This window comes from Exophiala viscosa, assembly GCF_022695815.1.
Source record: "Exophiala viscosa unplaced genomic scaffold EDD37scaffold_10, whole genome shotgun sequence".
In the NCBI taxonomy this organism is placed as follows: Eukaryota; Fungi; Ascomycota; class Eurotiomycetes; order Chaetothyriales; family Herpotrichiellaceae; genus Exophiala; species Exophiala viscosa.
This window is the reverse complement of record NW_026944362.1, coordinates 326,244-338,274: the sequence shown is the minus strand read 5'-3', so window position 1 is coordinate 338,274 and position 12,031 is coordinate 326,244. Positions and strand designations below refer to the sequence as shown.

The 12,031-nt window shown below is 51.1% G+C and overlaps 4 protein-coding genes across 4 annotated transcripts; 3 read left to right on the top strand and 1 right to left on the bottom strand.

Moving 5' to 3' along the window:
- Positions 1 to 13: 13 nt before the first annotated feature.
- Positions 14 to 3,742, top strand: EDD37DRAFT_113227 (unc51-like kinase). Its single transcript, XM_062809238.1, has 3 exons — positions 14 to 304; positions 363 to 3,033; positions 3,082 to 3,742. The coding sequence occupies exons 1-3, from the start codon at positions 176 to 178 to the stop codon at positions 3,240 to 3,242; spliced, it is 2,961 nt and encodes a 986-aa protein (XP_062667250.1). The 5' UTR covers positions 14 to 175; the 3' UTR covers positions 3,243 to 3,742.
- A 640-nt stretch (positions 3,743 to 4,382) lies between these two features.
- Positions 4,383 to 5,883, bottom strand: EDD37DRAFT_113207 (dehydrogenase with different specificitie). The gene is made up of 4 exons (XM_062809237.1): positions 5,426 to 5,883; positions 5,226 to 5,367; positions 5,004 to 5,163; positions 4,383 to 4,928 (listed from the first exon to the last, which is right to left on the bottom strand). Exons 1-4 carry the CDS (start codon positions 5,514 to 5,516, stop codon positions 4,506 to 4,508), a joined length of 816 nt encoding a protein of 271 aa, XP_062667249.1. The 5' UTR covers positions 5,517 to 5,883; the 3' UTR covers positions 4,383 to 4,505.
- A 602-nt stretch (positions 5,884 to 6,485) lies between these two features.
- EDD37DRAFT_637918 (aminopeptidase) lies at positions 6,486 to 9,717 on the top strand. The gene has a single exon (XM_062817060.1). It carries the CDS (start codon positions 6,625 to 6,627, stop codon positions 9,496 to 9,498), a length of 2,874 nt encoding a protein of 957 aa, XP_062667248.1. The 5' UTR covers positions 6,486 to 6,624; the 3' UTR covers positions 9,499 to 9,717.
- Positions 9,693 to 11,686, top strand: EDD37DRAFT_113158 (cytochrome P450, family 51, subfamily A). The gene is made up of 2 exons (XM_062809236.1): positions 9,693 to 10,281; positions 10,332 to 11,686. The coding sequence occupies exons 1-2, from the start codon at positions 9,877 to 9,879 to the stop codon at positions 11,517 to 11,519; spliced, it is 1,593 nt and encodes a 530-aa protein (XP_062667247.1). The 5' UTR covers positions 9,693 to 9,876; the 3' UTR covers positions 11,520 to 11,686.
- The last annotated feature ends 345 nt before the right edge of the window (positions 11,687 to 12,031 follow it).

Here is a 12,031-nt window from a genome sequence, read left to right as displayed (position 1 = left end):
CAGTCATCGACCTGTCCTCCCACAACGCCCAATCCTTCTTTCGACTTGAGAATACCCATGTCCAACCATATCTCCGCGGCCTCTTACCCGCCATTGACAAGATAACCTACGGTCTGCCTCATTTCTCCCAGATCGCGACCGGCGTTCTTCGACCGAAGTGGTGGAGGAGGTGAATATGGCGTCCACAACACCCCAATCGATCACACCGAGGAGGTCAAAAGATTCGGACAAGATAGGCAGTTTCCAACGTCATGAAGAGATAGGCCGGGGCAGCTTTGCCACGGTCTACAAGGCTGTTCATACGGTGAGTCGACATCATATAACGTCTATCCCATACATCTCATGTACTGACCAATCTACAGAGCGGATCGGGCACGCAGAGCATCGTTGCAATCAAGTCGGTCAATATGTCCAAGCTGAACAAGAAGCTGAAAGACAACCTTACATCGGAGATCTCCATCCTCAAGGGACTTCATCATCCACACATTGTTGCCCTGATCGATTGCAAAGAATCAAGCGCACATATTCACTTGGTCATGGAATATGTGGCACTCGGAGACCTTTCACATTTCATCAAGAGACGGGATCAGATCAAGGATAGCGAGCTCGTCGGAAATATGATGGTCAAATACCCAAACCCTCGACAAGGTGGTCTGCACGAGGTGGTTGTCCGACATTTCCTGCAACAACTTGCGAGCGCCTTACAGTTTCTGCGAGCTCGAAACCTCATTCACCGCGACGTCAAGCCACAGAACCTCCTCCTTAATCCATCACCCGCATATTTCCAGAACCACAAACCTAAGCCGATGCCTTACCAACCCAGCGATAACGCTCTTGAACCAGTGTGCGGTATCAGATCTCTCCCTATGCTCAAGATTGCCGATTTTGGGTTTGCCAGGTCATTACCGTCAACAGCGCTTGCAGAAACTCTGTGCGGCTCTCCCCTATACATGGCCCCCGAGATTTTGAGATATGAGAAATACGATGCCAAAGCCGACCTTTGGTCCGTCGGAACTGTTTTGTACGAAATGGTGACCGCCAGACCACCTTTCCGAGCATCCAACCATGTGGAACTGCTCCGCAAGATTGAGAAGAGTGAAGATAGGATCAAGTTTGGTGAAGAATTTATGGTTTCAGAGGATATGAAAAAGCTCATTCGGGCGTTACTTAAGAGGGACCCGAAAGAACGCCTATCATTCCCTGATTTCTTCAGCAACGAGATCATCACAGGGTCCATCCCAGGTCTGCATCCTGAGGATATGCCTGAACAACCCACACCACCCGAAACCGACCGCCGGCGAAACAGTCGCACTGACCCGACTGGCCTGGCTCGTCCTGGCTCCAGAAAGGAACCGGAGAGCCCTTATGGCGATGCTTCCAAGACTGTATCGGACGAGAATCTACCACGGCGATATTCTCTTACCCGAAAGCCGTCTGTGGCACGGGATCAACTTGCCATGCAACGACGACCGTCTGATGAGCGAGTGGCGTCCCCACCAAGCTCGGCAGAGCCTCGCCCTGCTTTACACCCACATGCTACGGCTCCAGGAAGACAAGAATTAGTATATCGGCCTTCTGCGACTCCTATGGCCCGGCAAACGAGTGCAGGTTCGCATAAGCTGCCGCCCTCATCGTTACGAGGCCAAGTATATGATGAAGCTCAGGGCATAGCTCTTCGAAAACAACAGCAACAAGAGGAGAAAGAACGGGAACGAGCTGCACAAGACATCGCATTTGAACGTGACTACGTTCTAGTGGAGAAGAAAGCGGTCGAGGTCAATGCTCTGGCGGATGAAATCGACGCTAACCCACGACTAAACAAGAACAGCCCTTCAGCACTCTCACCAAAGGCAGGAGCGATGGTACGCAGAGCAACCACCCAAGGGGCTCCTGGCTCCGTGACTGGTGCTCAAACCAGTGCCTCCCGTGCCGTTCAGATTGCTTCGGGCAGAAGGCCTGATGCCCTCCATAACCGACAAAGCTCTTACGAACGACGATACGGACCAAGTCCGAACTCAGCAACATCGGCCATCTCGAAAGCCCTTAATATGGCGAGCGGTCGGTTGTTTGGCGTCGGCTTCTCTCCGCCAGTCAACCTCGTACGTGGAGGAAAGTCACCTCCCATCACCTACAGTCCTTTCCCGACATATCCTGGCGCTCAAAGCAGCCTTGTAGTGGTCGGCGACGCCACCAAGACCCCTGCTGCCGATGAAGATACCAAATTCGTGCAAATCGTCGAGGAGATTGCCACTAGGAGTGACGTGGTGTACGGGTTTGCAGAAGTCAAATACAAGCAGCTTACCCCGGCAATTCCTTCGCAGCCCGGACTCGGCTTACGAAATACTTCCGGCGAAGGCGGTCAAGAGAGTCCATTCGGTGCGTCTAATGAAGACTTGACAGTTGAGGCCACTGTGATTGTTGCAGAAGAAGCTCTGGTGCTGTACGTCAAAGCACTGGCGCTCTTGGCCAAAGCTATGGACATCGCTGCTCGTTGGTGGCATCGCAAGAGCCGGGCGGATGGACCAAATGACGCTGGATCGTACCGGTCCTCTGCTGCCTCGGCAGCAGCTGGACAGAGGATGAATAACGTTGTGCAATGGATCAGAAGTCGTTTCAACGAAGTATTGGAGAAGGCAGATCTTGTTCGGTTGAAACTCATCGACAGCCAGCGGCGATTGCCCGAAGACCATCCAAGCCACCCCAATAACATCTCTACCACTACGGCTTCCAGTGCTGGGATGGGCACGTCGGCAGATCAAGTGGTGGTCAGCTCCGGCATCACAGCCGAGAAGCTCATGTACGACCGTGCTCTAGAGATGAGCCGTGCTGCTGCAATCAATGAGCTGACCAACGAAGACTTGCCTGGGTGCGAGATATCCTATGTCACGGCTATTCGTATGCTTGAGGCAGTCTTGGAAAGTGATGAAGACAACGTGACCAGAAATGGCAGCACCACGAGTGATCAAGATGAGAAGGAGGATACGGCGCCTATCAACGGACTTGAGGCTGAAGATAGGAGGACTGTGAAAAGCAGTAAGTTTTGTGCACACTGCTTCAATGTGTATGCTAACTCGTTTCAAGTGGTTAACAGTATCCGTGGAAGACTTACGATCATCCGACGAAAGCTTCAAGTCATCCAGAAGCGAGCATCAGCACCGTCGATATCTTCACCCAGAGCATCTCCTCCTCTGGGTCACCGCGGCAGCAATCCGACAGCTGCTCTTGTTACGCCACCACGATAACGATTAACATTTACGAACTTCAGCATTGCGAGTGTGATTTTGAGACGAGCATACGGTGGTCTCAGTGTGGGCGTTGATCATGCGAGGGTTGGCGTTGGTACCATCGGTCGACTCTCCGTTCATGTTCGAGTCTACACCCAGCATCGTGGACTCGTTCGATATGTAATTACTTTCTATTTTTATGCGTCGTTGGCTCCGGCGAATGGTGGGGAGCTTGTACAGGTTGAAAACGGGCATATTACGGCGTATTGGGCTTTGCTGTTCACAAGAACAGATTGAATACCTCCAATATGATGAAGAGACGGTCGAGCTTGTCACAGAGATTGGACATGGAAGATACCCCTGGTCATGGGAATGGAGACACTGGAGCTGGCGCCATGGGCGCTGAAGGAACTTCAAGCATGCTGCGTGACAATCTGTTGTGGTGTGTTTTTATGCGCTCATCCTCGATGACACCAAGATTGGGCATGGATGTTAGCCGACTGCAGTCAGTCGTGCAAGCATCTAGAATGATTAAGAACAATTGTTCATGACTTGTGCTATATGCGTAGATATCGCGTTTTGGAGCAATGCTGATTGATATGAAATGTCCAAGACAACTATGGAGAATCACCCACTGGGACTAAATGACTTCCTCAAACTTGCTGGGTTTTAGGTTGATATGGCAAGAAATGACCAGGCTGTGTAAACAGCTTGATTTCGTAAACAAATCAAGAATGCACGGGAGTGAGAGCATTTTGATGCCGGTTCTTGCGTGTAGGGGTTCTGGGAAAGACCAGCCTGTGCTTCGAATATACAGCCTTTCAGGATAGTGGCAGAGATTCATGACGCTGTAGATACTTTCGCTTCCTGGCTCACGAAAGGAAAAATAGCTTGACGGATACTGCTCTTTCCCGAAGATCTAGACAGGATGAAGACGATCTGGAGGCCTCCCTTGACAGTACTCTGTAGGTACTTTGTATCATCTTGATGACTTGGGCGGGAAGAGAAGAGAAGACTCGGTGTTGAAACAGAGATTTCTCCGCAGTTTGTAGAGGGTTCTTGTCTGTATCTCAGGCTGATTAAGGCAGGATTGGCGAGGCACCAAACGTAGTACCCACCGCAACTTTTAGGGGAGGTTAATTAAAGACCTTAACTAAAGGCACCTAAGCATCTATATTGCATGAACCACTACTTACACTGTTTCGACCGTGCAGTCGAGACCGGGTTCACGCGACGTTGGCCAAATGGTCATGTGCTGGAGACAGCTCTTGTTTCCAGGTATCACGCCGCTAGTATCCCCCCATCTACCGCAATATCTTCTCCAGTGATATATGAGCTTGCCTCGGTGAGCAAGAAAGCTGCTATACTCTTGATCTCTGATCGGTCCGCGAACCTCTTCATAGGAATGGGCTTCTCAAAGGCCTCCAGTAAGGCGACATCTTGGGCTTGATACCCTGGTGTCATTTTTGTGAGGAAGAACCCAGGGCTGATGCTATTCACTCTGATACCACTTTCTGCAAGTTCCACAGCCAGGGATTTGGTGAATCCTAAGATGGCACCTTTGCTTGCACAATAAACGGCGTTTTTCTGACCTACAATGCCCCCGTGGCCGCCGATGGACGATATTGTGACAATGGCGCCACCTGTGCCTTGCTTGAGCATCTGCTGTACGGCAAGCTGGGAGCACAGAATCGTCCCTGTGACCTTTTTTGGCATACCTCGTCAGCGCAAATTGAAAAAAGTTCGATAGAGGCTATGGCCTTTTGTTTTGGGACCTACGTTGATGGATATGATCCTGTTAATCTGGTCCATGCTGTTGTCAACGAATGGGCCACCGGTGCCCACGCCTGCTGCGGTCACAAGGCAGTCGATACTTCCAAAATGATTCTTGATATCTTCGAATGTACTTTCTAGTGATTTTTTCTGGGTTACGTCAACCCTACGGCTCAAGGTTTAGCATGTCGACCTCACGCTTCGCCAGTGGTTGTACTCCGAACGTACCGGTAATATTTGGTCTTAATCCCCGTCCCTTCTTCCAGCTTTGTGACATCGTCGGAGTGTTCTAACACATCCAGCACGGCAATATTGGCACCCAGCTCGGCGCAGCCTCGTGCAATGGCTAGTCCGAGCCCACGTCCACCGCCTGCAACAGGTGCTGGGTCAAAATTCTGGATCACAATGGACTTGAGTGACTGCCTTACCTGTGATTACCGCTGTTTTGCCCTTCAGTGTGATGAGATCGTGGACACTGTGAGTTCGATATGCATCAGTTTCTGCTACGAAACGCTCCATCTTTGGGGCTATGCAGTTGACGCCTGCTGGCAACAGCTGCAAATTCTGGAGTTGGTCAATAATGGACTTGCCAAATGCTGATATTGAAATGCACGCCGACCTGGTGGTGGCAACGAATATGGAACTTAAGTGGCATAAGTAGACAATGTGCAGTGTCAGTGATAACACGCGGTGCAATCTTGACCCAGTTTTGCGCCCAAAGCCGAGCTGTGGGGAACATCAGGGTCCAAGTGATGGTTGGGCATGCTTCTTGGCCGTTAGCCGAATGACTAGCAGGACATCCAAGTGGTGGTGTTGTTTGCACAAAGTGGATTTTGTGCGCCTTTCCCCGGGGTGTGAACACATCAGACATAATCCCTAGGTAACAGCATTGTCAATGGGAAGACGGCGAGGTAGCCGTTGGAGAATTGCTCTTCCTGGCTTGCACGCTATTCCTGGTTAATGTTTGAATTCCTCGCCAAAGCATAGATGATGGATTTCTGCAGGCTCCTTAGGACGGCCTTCCACCATAGTAGGCTTGTTTGTTTCTGAGATCCATGGTGATGTTGAAAAGAGTGGCAGCAATGCTATGCTGCACCTGCAAGCGCCATATGGAATCCGGCTAGTTCATTCATTCTTGAAGATGGCCTTGAGTCCAGCGGCTAAAGGGCGTCGGTCAACTCGTGCACGTGATTGAGGAGCATTGGAGAGTCCGCATGCAAATACTGTGCGTCCACATCAGGGTGTTCTGCTGTTGCATGGTTGCTACGCGCAATGCATTCCCGTGACTTTACCTCGATGGTCTTGAATTTGCTAGAAACAAAATCGCAGTCAATGGCAATTCTCGCCTCGCCGACGAGGATGCTGTGTTGAATGTACTATAGTAGCATGATTGCGAATGGAAAAGGTCGTAGATCTAGTTGAAGTCAGTGAAACGTTTATTTGCCGTGGTCATCACGTCGGCAAATCTCCGGAACATGTACGGGAATGGGCAATTCTGCTACTCGTACGGAGTACATTTCTTGGTGAGACAGCTTCAATTCGCAGCTAAGTTAGCGCACGAGACCTTTGTGATCCCTTACATTCCTTCCCGTTGCTCGGAGTCTGACGCCGTCTTTCTTTTCGATAGATGAAGCCACCTATACGTTCACTTTGGCGGGTTTCTCATCTTCAGATTCCTCGAACATCTGTCATTCGGCCAGACTGCAGACGGTCCATTCAAACTCTATCGACGTCAGCGGGTAGTCGTTCAATTACTGCCTCGTTCCTTTACTCAAGGCTCTCCCGCACCTCCTCGACTGCAGCATTTAAGCGCCCGACTTTGAGTCTTGTACAACCAAGGATTCCCAAGATGTGCCGGTTCATGTCTGATAATCCCGGTGCTGCCAATACTCAAGGCCGAATCGTACTTCCCACGGATGTCGTCCCCAAACACTACGATGTCACCCTTGAAGTCGACTTTGACAAGTTCACCTTCGAAGGAACAGCCATAATAGACCTCGATGTGGCGAAAGACACCAACTCGATCTCCTTGAACACAGTGGAACTCGAGATCCACTCCACGTCCGTTCACGCAGATGGCGCCCTTGTCACTTCCTCCCCAACTCTGTCCTACGATGCCGATACGCAAACGACGACCATTGAGCTGGGCAAGTCATTGAGCAAGGGGCAGAAGGTCCAATTGAAGCATACATACACTGGACAGTTGAATGACAAGATGGCCGGGTTCTACAGGTCGAAGAGAAGAGACGGGAAGTATCTCGCTGTCACTCAGTTTGAGGCTACAGATGCTCGACGGGCCTTGCCATGCTTTGACGAGCCGGCACTAAAGGCCGAATTCACCGTCACCTTGATTGCTGACGAGGATAAGACTTGCCTGTCAAATATGGATGTCGCTAAGACTGAGACTGTGGACTCCAAGATCACTGGTGGGAAGAGGAAGGCTGTCAAGTTCAACCGTTCCCCACGGATGTCCACGTATCTTTTGGCTTTCATTATTGCAGAGCTCAAGTCGATATCGACCGACAAATTCAGACTACCTATCAAAGTATGGATGACCCCAGAACAGAACGAGGAGGATGGGAAATTCGCACTCGACGTAGCCGCCAAAACACTTGCATTCTACGAAAAGGCATTTCAAGCGCCATACCCTCTGCCAAAGATGGACATGGTGGCGATCCCCGACTTTGCTGCAGGTGCGATGGAAAACTGGGGTTTGGTCACATATCGAGTTGTCGATCTCCTGTTCGATCAGAAATCCGCTGGTGCAGCCACCAAGGAACGAGTGGCGGAGGTCGTTCAACACGAATTGGCTCATCAATGGTTCGGCAATCTCGTCACCATGGATTTCTGGGATGGTCTGTGGCTCAACGAGGGCTTTGCCACTTGGATGAGCTGGTATAGTTGCAATGAATTCTACCCAGAATGGAAAGTCTGGGAGACCTTTGTGATTGACACCTTGCAAGGGGCACTCGGTCTCGATGGACTGCGCAGCTCTCACCCTATCGAGGTCCCTGTACACCGAGCGGAAGACATCAACCAGATCTTCGATGCCATCTCCTATTCCAAAGGTTCTTCTGTGTTGCGAATGATTTCCAAGTATCTTGGTGAAGAGACCTTCATTGAGGGAATCAGGAAATATATCAAGAAGCACGCTTGGGGAAACACCCAAACAGGCGACTTGTGGGCTGCGCTCGGTGACGCAAGTGGCAAGGATGTTGCACATGTCATGGACATCTGGACTAAGAATATTGGCTACCCTGTTGTCGCAGTGACTGAGAACGAAAAGGATTCCAGTATCACCGTCAAGCAGAACCGCTTCTTGAGGACTGGCGACGTCAAGTCGGAGGAGGATAAAGTCCTGTATCCGGTGATGCTCAGCCTCAGGACGAAAGACGGTGTGGATGAAAGCCTGCTGCTTACAGAGCGTGAGCAAACATTCAAGCTGAAAGACGGCTTGGACTTTTACAAGTTGAACGCCGATCATTCTGCATTCTACAGGACCAGCTACACCCCGGAACGACTGACGAAGCTGGGCGAGGCTGCTCAAAAGGGTCTTTTGTCGGTTGAAGACCGTGCCGGTATGATTGCCGATGCCGGTGCTCTGGCGGCAAGTGGCTACGGCAAGACGTCGGGTATTTTGAGCCTGCTACAATCTTTCAGTACCGAAACACAATTTGTAGTCTGGAACGAGATTTTGACGCGTATCAACGCCGTACGGAACACCTGGATCTTCGAAGACGAGTCGACCAAGGATGCTCTCAAGGCTTTCCAACTGAACCTGTGCTCTGCCAAAGCACATGAACTCGGCTGGGAGTTTTCAGAGGACGAAGACCACATTATGAGCCAATTCAAGAGCTTGATGTTTGGCTCTGCTGGACTTGCTGGAGACAAGAAAATCCAATCCGCAGCAAAAGAGATGTTCAGCAAATTCACGGCCGGGGACTATGCCGCCATACATCCCAACTTGCGAGCGTCCGTCTTTGCCATGGTGTTGCGTGACGGTGGAGAGAAAGAGTGGGACGCCATACTCGCTCGATACCACTCCGCACCAACCTCTGACGAGAAGAACACCTGCTTAAGGTCACTTGGCCGGGCCAAGAGTCCCGAGCTGATCCAGAAGACTCTGAAGCTGGCGCTGAGCGGAGAAGTCAAGACGCAAGACATCTACATGCCCATTGGTGGGCTTGGAACCACGTCAGGAGGCGTCGAGAAACGATGGGAGTGGATGACCAGCAACTGGGATGAGCTTGTGGAGAAACTACCACCCAGCATGACCATGCTCAGTAGCGTGGTCAGCATTTGCGCAGCAGGATTCACCAGCGAGAAGCAGCTGAGCAAGGTCGAGCAATTCTTCGCGGACAAGGATAAGAAGGGTTACGACAGAAGTCTGCAACAGAGCATGGACAGCATCAAGGCCAAGGCAAACTGGCTAGAACGTGATGGAGAGGATGTGCTTGGGTGGTTGAAAGAGAACGGCTACCTGGAGAAGGGAAAGCTGTAGAGATGTATCAAGTAGTAGCCTGGAGACGATACCAGTAAGAAAACACCATCGTCTACAAAGACCACTGTTAGAAGTAGTTATGATGGCAAAAGGGTGGTCTGATTTGAAGATGGAATCCTCCAGTGGCTCGATTCGGATCACAGCTGCCGGTGAGATTGACGTTGCGGGATGACACTGCTCCGCCAATCACCATCCCTTCGTACCTGCAGTTTATCTCCCATTTATTTTTGTTGGAAGATCTGGGAACAACCACCTGCGCCTCCTTGAGTTGTCCTACAGCGACAGCTACACACTCGTTTCCTCCTTTCCACATCTCGTCTTCAATCACTTCGTCCTTTCACTCCACGAGACTCGACTTATCTCGCCGAATTGCCCAGCATGGGCCTCCTCGCCACGATTGCGACGCCCCTTGAGCGACTCGTGCACACTCTGCCCACGTACCAGCTCGTGCTACTGGGGCTTGCAGCATTCATTACCCTCGCTGTCGGTTTGAACGTCGCTCGACAGGTGCTGTTGAAAGACAAAAATGCACCGCCAGAGGTGTTTTCGTGGTTTCCGGTCCTTGGGAATACGATATGGTACGGCATGGATCCCTTCGATTTCTTCTTCGCGTGCAAGGAGAAGTACGGCGACGTTTTTACGTTTGTTTTGCTGGGCCGGAAAGTCACAGTGTGCTTGGGCACCAAGGGGAATGAATTTATACTGAACGGAAAGCTGAAAGATGTGAATGCCGAGGAGATTTACACGGGCTTGACAACACCTGTGTTCGGGGCGGGCGTGGTGGTAAGTTGGCAGACTTTGAAAATGGAAGAAAAGACTAACAACAGCCATAGTACGACTGCGAGAATGCCAAATTGATGGAGCAAAAGAAGTTTGTCAAATTTGGACTCACGACGGAAGCATTCAGGAGTTATGTCGACTTGATTTCGGCGGAAACCAAGTCATTTGTGCAGAACAACAAGCTCTTCCGAGGTCAAACTGGCACAGTCGATATTGCCCCCGCCATGGCTGAACTGACCATCTACACTGCCTCGCGCTCGCTACAGGGGAAGGAAGTGCGGGATAAGTTCGACTCGACCTTTGCCGATTTGTACCATGACTTGGATATGGGTTTCTCCCCAATAAACTTTATGCTTTCGTGGGCGCCTTTGCCACACAATCGCAAACGAGACATTGCGCAAAGAAAGATGGCTGAGACATACTTGGAAATCATCAAGGCGCGACGGGCCGCTGGTGGAAAACGCGCAGAAGACGAAGAGGATATGATATGGAATTTGATGAACTGTGTCTACAAGAACGGCACACCGTGTCCAGACAGAGAGATTGCGCACATGATGATTGCTCTACTCATGGCGGGCCAGCACTCATCATCTTCCACGTCCAGCTGGATCTTACTGCGACTGGCCACTCGCCCGGATATCCAGGAAGAACTATTGGAGGAACAAAAGAAGATATTGGGAGAGGATCTGCCCCCTTTGACATACGACAACTTGCAGAAGTTGACTCTCAACGCCAAAGTGGTCAAGGAGACTTTGAGGCTGCACGCACCGATCCACAGTATTCTGCGAAAGGTCAAGTCTCCCATGGCTATCGTGGCAGATACGCCGACCTCGACTAAGACTTATATGATTCCGACAACGCATACGGTCATGTCCGCGCCTGGGGTTACGTCTCGAGAGTCGGCGTTCTTTCCAGAGCCCATGCTGTGGGAACCCCATCGATGGGACGAAGGGCATTCGCTCGCCTATGCGCAGCTGGGCCAGGAAAAGGAAGAGTTTGAGGATTACGGCTACGGCATGATCAGCAAGGGCGCCTCGTCTCCATACCTGCCTTTTGGTGCCGGAAGACATCGGTGCATTGGCGAGCAGTTTGCTTATGTGCAGCTCGGAACTGTCTTGGCAACCATGGTACGGTATGTCAAGTTCCGCAATATCGAGGGCAAGAGCCTTGTGCCCACGGATTATTCGAGTCTTTTTTCCCGGCCGCTGAGTCCTGCGGTGGTGGAGTTTGAGAAGCGGTAAGATGCTGTAGAAAGATGGGCCGTGAAGTCGTTGGCAAGGCGGCCTGACTTGTACATATCGGAGCAGGCGGATGGAAGCTATGTAAATATCTAGGCGCAGCGGTGTTACGGCGGTACTGCAAGACAAGGTACCTACCAGGTAGGTAGACAACGAGGCTCGGAGCCCCTAATTTCTAGACTGTTATCAGACTTTTACTGGCAGTGCTGGGGCCTGAACTTTGAAGGCCTGATTCTCCTGAACTGACGGACTTTGGTGGAGTGATTTAGTCAGCCAAAGTCTTTCCTGCACAGCTGGCTGTGTCGATATTGGCCGAATCGGACTCGGTATGGGCAGATGCCGAGTTTGATGGGGCCAGGGAGATTTGACAGTTCAAGACTTGAGGTCGATACGGACTTATTGATCCGTATGGGCCAGACGGCACGATATTTCGTCCGCATCGAAGGTGCTAGGTGTAGGAATTCACATACACAGGGTTGTCTATTTGCTTCAGCCTGCAGTGTTTTGCGAATACG

What these genes read in the sequence shown, in the direction of transcription:
- EDD37DRAFT_113227 (XM_062809238.1), top strand. Translation starts at nt 176, where the DNA reads ATGGCGTCCACAACACCCCAATCGATCACACCGAGGAGGTCAAAAGAT. An exon ending in TCTACAAGGCTGTTCATACG is followed by an intron (nt 305 to 362) that starts GTGAGTCGACAT and finishes ACCAATCTACAG; the next exon opens with AGCGGATCGGGCACGCAGAG. An exon ending in TAGGAGGACTGTGAAAAGCA is followed by an intron (nt 3,034 to 3,081) that starts GTAAGTTTTGTG and finishes ACTCGTTTCAAG; the next exon opens with TGGTTAACAGTATCCGTGGA.
- EDD37DRAFT_113207 (XM_062809237.1), bottom strand. Translation starts at nt 5,516, where the DNA reads ATGGAGCGTTTCGTAGCAGAAACTGATGCATATCGAACTCACAGTGTC. An exon ending in CAAAACAGCGGTAATCACAG is followed by an intron (nt 5,368 to 5,425) that starts GTAAGGCAGTCA and finishes CACCTGTTGCAG; the next exon opens with GCGGTGGACGTGGGCTCGGA. An exon ending in ATTAAGACCAAATATTACCG is followed by an intron (nt 5,164 to 5,225) that starts GTACGTTCGGAG and finishes CTTGAGCCGTAG; the next exon opens with GGTTGACGTAACCCAGAAAA.
- EDD37DRAFT_637918 (XM_062817060.1), top strand. Translation starts at nt 6,625, where the DNA reads ATGAAGCCACCTATACGTTCACTTTGGCGGGTTTCTCATCTTCAGATT.
- EDD37DRAFT_113158 (XM_062809236.1), top strand. Translation starts at nt 9,877, where the DNA reads ATGGGCCTCCTCGCCACGATTGCGACGCCCCTTGAGCGACTCGTGCAC. An exon ending in TGTTCGGGGCGGGCGTGGTG is followed by an intron (nt 10,282 to 10,331) that starts GTAAGTTGGCAG and finishes CAACAGCCATAG; the next exon opens with TACGACTGCGAGAATGCCAA.